The following is a 5,833-nucleotide window of genomic DNA, read 5'->3' as shown; positions in this document are numbered from 1 at the left end:
TTAACTCTTTATGTTCCTCCGTTTGTCCGTTTCCTGCAGCTTCCCGATGTGTTTCACGCCTGTGGGGCTAACCTGAACTGGACTGTGTTCACCTAAGATGGCTACAATCAGGGCCTCAGGTGCGCTCACTCCACTACCCGGAGACACAGGGCTGCGAGGACTGAGGGGGCTGATGGTGGGAGAGGGCACAGCGTCATGGGAGACCAGGCGCTCCTTCTTAGCAGCAGAGCACGGTGGGCGGCTCGGTGCGTGACTCTCTTTGGGGCGAGGACAGAGACTGAGGCTCTGCAGGGCAGGGAGCGGGTTGGCGGAAAGTGCAGGAACAGCTGGGCTGCGGCTACGACGGTGGCGATTGTGGCGTTTGCCCGTTTTAGGGCTCGGACTGCGGGAGTTTGGAGCCAAAAGAACTAAAGTGCTGTCATCTTCTGAGCTGACGTCAGAACTGTCAGAGCGGCACACAGTGGGGCTGTGAGCTGGCATCTTGATCTGTTGAGGGTGGAGGATTGAAGGAATTGTTACTGATAAAAGTATTATCACATTAAATAAAACTAGGGATGCACAATATTGGATTTTTGGCTGATATCCGATATGCCAACATGTTAAAACTTATTTGGCCGATAGCAATACCGATATTTTTTCCCTAAACCTACTTACATAGCTTTCTCTGCTGTGAAATTAAACTACTACATTATTCTGCATGTCTTTGTCAATTTGACCTGCTACCAAATGCAGATGCCAAAAAAGGAGCTGAAAATGATGTAACACTATATACATATGTAATATATATTTAAAAAAACCAGCGCCTTTTATATTGGTGAGTTATTTTGATGGAATGGCCAATGTCCGATATTTAACTTTATCGGTAATATCGGCCGATACCTTGTCGATAATATTGTGCATCCTTAAATAAAATTATTACAAAAATTTTTTAAAAACCATTAAATAAGCTATCAGTAAATGTATTTTCTGTTATAGAATGACTCATGATGGTTGTATTTGGATGTAAGCATAATGTTTTTAAATGGCTGATGATGCCATGGGGGTGCTGGTGGTCCCTTTCTTGATCAAAATATTTTCAGTGTGCAAAAGATCTGATCGAAATTAATCCTAATTTGTCTCACTCCAAAACCTGTGTGTAATGTGTGAATGATGCTGTGTGAGCTAAGTTCCTGCTTAGTTTTTACATCACTACCATTTATTTGTTGTATTTCACATCATATTAGTATTGCTTTTTTTATTATCGCTGCATAACTTTTATAGCAGCGCTTGAAATATTTAACTTAATTACCTTTTAACAGCTACTTTAAAAGCAGTAAATAAGGATTCAAGGATTTTTTTTTAATTGTCATTCCAGCTCACATTTGCATGTTTATGGTACGAAATTCGAATTCAGATCTCAGATCACATCAATAAGAATCAAGTTGTTGATGCATTTTGTGACAAAAAATTCAAAGGAATCAAAAACTGAAACTTGATCATTTATGTTATGAAATACTAATAGATTTATCTATTTTTGGTGACAGAGTGGTGCAGTAGAGCTGCTACCTCTCAGCGAGAAGGCCGCCGTATCAAATCCCGGCCCGCTACCTTCCTGGGTGGAGTTTGCATGTTCTTTCCGTGCGTGTGTGTTTTTTTCCTGGTACTCAGGTTTCCTCTAACAAAAACGTGCACGTTAGGCTGATTAGAAACTAAATTGTGACTAAGTGTGAACGGTTGTTTGTCTTGTTTGTCTCTATGTGACCCTGTGATGGACTGGAGACCTGCCCAGGATGTCCCCCGCCTCTCGCCCAGATAATGAACGGATGGACTTATAGATTATAGAGAAAAGAAATGGATTCTTAAAAACATGCATTTTAGGAGATTGGGTCAGATTTTTTTAAAACTTTTAACCAATTTCAAATTGCAAATCAAATAATTAAAAATGTTGCTGATTATTGAAAATTGCTCATAGCTCAACTTATCGTATGTCCTATAATTTTAAAACAAGACACCAAACAATAAAGTGTGGCACTTTAACAAATACCTAACTCTACTAACTAAATATTTACTATCATATATGAAATAAATATGACCAATACTTAGGCTGGGTTTTTTTTACCTGAAAAGGTGAAGACAATCCAATGATACTGTTTGTAGTATTACTGTAGTAACCCAAGATGTATTCACAATCCTCTCTTGGTAAATCCTCCTCTGAGAAAGTCACCTGATAAATAATAAATCAGTCTCATTCATGCTAAATTCAGCTCCGCTTTAAAATGTATGCACAAACTTCTGAACACACCTGGGTAGCAAGTTCCCCTTTGGCCCACACATACGCCTGATAATCTTTGTGATGTCTGAATCCAACCTGCTCAGTAAAAAATGTTAAATGTGGTGACAATGGGCGACCGAAGCTGCCACACTTTATTTTCAAAGTTACTTAATACCTTGTATATTGCGACCCAGTCCCATGAGCTGCGCTGATATGTTGAAGCCACAGTGAATCTGACCGTAGCGTCTGATGCTTTGCACCACTCCTTAACGGTCTGCAGCTCCACCAGGGGCACAGCCACCCTGAACGGGAACTAGCAGACAGAGACGCAGTTAAATAAAACCTAACGGGGAAATTGAATCTTGAAGCAATGAAGCGATGTTATCTCACATGCAGTGAAAACAGAGCAGAAACAGGCTTGTGGTCACTGATGGTGAAGTCCATGTGACTCAAGTACTTATGCTGTATTACTTTAGTTGCCCCACCCAACCAAGAGGTCAAACCCCGCTGCAGGGATGCATTGTGGGTAGGAACTGGTGAACCTGTGCGGCGGAGGCGCCAGAGGATGCGGTCCGTCCATGCAGGTTTCCTCTTCTTTGCACTGACGGATATGAAGCAAAGTGTGAATTTGTGTTTGAAAATAAATCATCGTAAGAGCGATTTTGTGATGGGGGGCGAACCTGGTGTCATAAGTGTGAGTGCCCACGTCAAATTTGTAGGTAGGTGGAAAGTTGAGAGGCCCCTCCGTGAAGCCCTCCAAGATGGACTCTGTGTTTTTAGCCATGTTGAGCTGTAGATGAGACAAACAATGAGTCTGGATTAGTTTGAGTCGCCTCAACAGAAATAATGTTTAGTTTGGGGCACAGCTCCATCTGTTGGATGTGCTTCTTAACTAACAGACAGGGAAAAAAGAACTTTACGATTTAAAACACCTGAAAGCGCCTCACCTGATCCCGCTCCCACAGAAGAGGCAGCTTGTTACCGTCGATGGCACATTTCACCACGTGGATGTCATAATCTTCAATACGGAAATTCAAATCCCCAAACCAAAACACGACACTGCCAAGACAACAGAAAACGTGTCGTTTCTAAATGATAAATCATGAACATGTCAAGACAATTTGAATGGAACAAACAGGTTTAATGTTAAACATATGTGGGCAGTGGTGTAGTCTATGCGATACGCAGATATACGGAGTATGCCCACTAGAAAAGCTTAGGAATTTCAGTATACTAATTTAAAAGTGCCCAATGATACATGACATGTGTCATTGGTACATTAAACAGTAGTTAAACGCTTCCGTAAGAATCTACTAAATGCAGCGCTTGTTTATTACATTTGCTTATCCAGCGAATTATTGTATACCGTAATTCTGTATTTACTACTTAATACTTGAACATGTTTTGCTTTGATACTGTTTTATAAATTCTATAACATGTTTTTAATACAAAGGCAACTCTTGTACAAAGTTTGTTGTTCATTTATTCAAATATAAGCATCAGAGAAATTTGGAAATGTTCAATATGCTTAAAAATCCAAATAAATTGATGATTACATTGTACTAACCAGTGTACTTTGGTTTCTAAGCACAGTATGCCCACTACAAAAACGTAGACTACACCACTGTATGTGGGGTTTGATAACCTTGGAAAAAGTTGCAACTTCTGGTCCAGAAATATAAAGTCAGGATCTTTTTTTGTTTGTTTTACTGTTAAATTAAACTTGGAAGTTATGAAGTTATCTGAAAGAAAAAGGACAATAATCTCGCATACATCAGCTTGTATTTTTTAAAACCATAAAATAGTTGATAATTGATAGATCTTTGCCACCTATCCAAAACCAAATTGTGGAGGAGGTCAGTGTGTTTTATAAAGGAAAGAAATAAAAGCTAACCACATCTTTTTCTGGTTTAAAATGGTAGTAAGTGTTCAATTAGCTGTATGTGCTTCTCTGAACTTCTGTTGTAGGTATGGTAGGCTCTCGTTATGCGTTTGGTGTATTTATGTCTTCGTCTCTGCAGACATGTATCCTTTAGAATAAGAGGGGAGGAGTGGAGTCTCACTTTGCCTCCTGAAGCCAGCAGCCAAGGAAAGAGATCTGGTGAAAACAGTCCTGTTGAATTAAAGCCTGTCATAAATATTCCTTTAGGAGCTAAAGAAGAATGTCTCTGTTAAAAGAAAAATAGTAATATCACTTAAGTACATTGTGTCCTGTAAGATTTAGTAGTATAATTATTACAATATGTAATTATTTCTGTGTTATGTCTAAGACCTGCATTATCTTTTATTTCTAAATGGATATTTTTCCGATAAAGTCACCCACTCATGGTCCAGTACACCAGTGGCTGCGCCTCCTTCAAACTGCTGCTGCTGAAGGATGCTTTCAAAGTCCTCCATCCGCTGCTCCAGGTTCCTCATGTGAGCCGGCAGGTGACAGTTGAGAAAGCACACAGGGTGACCGAACATTGTCATTCTCGCGCTAACACCACCTTTATTGCCCTAAAAATGATGACAGGACACGTGCAAACAGTGATGTGACAAAAGCATTTCCTATATGAAAAACATTTTCTTTTTTTAAAGATCAAGGACAAGTGGAGTGCATCGGTCAGATCTGTGTTCAGGGACGGGGTAATTATTTTTTCAGAAGCAGAGAGCCAGACAGTCTGCAGCTGCACTGACCTCAAAGAGAAGGAGACTGCACCAACAGCAGCCAGGAGGTGATGCTGACATCAACACACACTGAAGGTCACACACACACCCACGCCTGCATGCACCTGCCGGCAGGGGGTAGGGAGCTCATACTACTGTATTTTCTGCCGTATATGTTGCTCTGATGCATAAGTCGCATCAGTCCAAAATTGTCAAATAAAGTGGAAAAAAAACATAAATAAGTCACTTCGCTGTACAAGTCTCATTTATTATGCGTCACCGCTGACAACCCGGAAACGTGGGCCGGTGTTGTGGCAAAAATCAACTGGCTGCCAAATGGTGGCCGCAGGAACGCACACGGGAGGACATTAACAAGAATTTAACAAGATTAACGCTTAAAAACAATTATTTATTTGCTTGACATTATAGCAAAAATGTGTCTCAGTTTAACTTTTTCTTAATAAACGCACTTTAATGGTCAAAACAGCTTAATTTCTCCTGGGTGCTGGAGCCTTCATCCCTGCTCCGGCAGCGGAGTGGGTGGGTGGGTGGATGGATGGATGGATGGGTGGGTGGGTGGGTGTTGCACCCCAGCGGAGGAAATGCGCCAGGTGGGAGCCAGACACAAGGGGAATGTTCCTCGCAAGAGAGGATCCTTCGCTGCCATGCGGCCGTCCCTTCTGCCGGGTTGAAACCCACTGGGAAGACTGTGCGGACCTGAACAAACTTTCTTTCATTTGTGTGTGTGTATACACTGTTTTGTTCATATTACATATATTTTGGACTAAATGTAAATAAAAGCAATGACTTGTGGCCCCAAAGGGAAATAAGGTACCCAAAGGTGACTTTAACCTGTTTGTGTATATGTGTAAAACTAAAGTCCCCAAATGGATATAAGGTAACCAAAGGTGACTTGAAACTGTTTGTGTATCT

The 5,833-nt window shown here is 40.9% G+C and overlaps 1 protein-coding gene across 1 annotated transcript in view; it reads right to left on the bottom strand.

The window, feature by feature from the left end:
- Window positions 1-5,833, bottom strand: part of LOC119424544 (phosphatidylinositol 4,5-bisphosphate 5-phosphatase A) — an 8,826-nt gene continuing 2,993 nt past the window's right edge. Inside the window, exons 4-11 of the mRNA XM_037692030.1 lie at window positions 4,575-4,750; window positions 3,199-3,310; window positions 2,932-3,041; window positions 2,642-2,852; window positions 2,427-2,564; window positions 2,282-2,347; window positions 2,099-2,203; window positions 1-486 (exon numbers count right to left, since the gene is read on the bottom strand). Of these exons, the coding sequence (XP_037547958.1) occupies window positions 1-486; window positions 2,099-2,203; window positions 2,282-2,347; window positions 2,427-2,564; window positions 2,642-2,852; window positions 2,932-3,041; window positions 3,199-3,310; window positions 4,575-4,750 (1,404 nt within the window). The remainder of the gene's footprint in view (window positions 487-2,098; window positions 2,204-2,281; window positions 2,348-2,426; window positions 2,565-2,641; window positions 2,853-2,931; window positions 3,042-3,198; window positions 3,311-4,574; window positions 4,751-5,833) is intronic.

Source organism: Nematolebias whitei, chromosome 18 (assembly GCF_014905685.2).
Source record: "Nematolebias whitei isolate Nwh7 chromosome 18, NemWhi1, whole genome shotgun sequence".
NCBI classification, from domain to species: domain Eukaryota; kingdom Metazoa; phylum Chordata; class Actinopteri; order Cyprinodontiformes; family Rivulidae; genus Nematolebias; species Nematolebias whitei.
The sequence above is the reverse complement of the archived record's forward strand: the minus strand, read 5'-3'. Positions and strand labels throughout refer to the sequence as shown.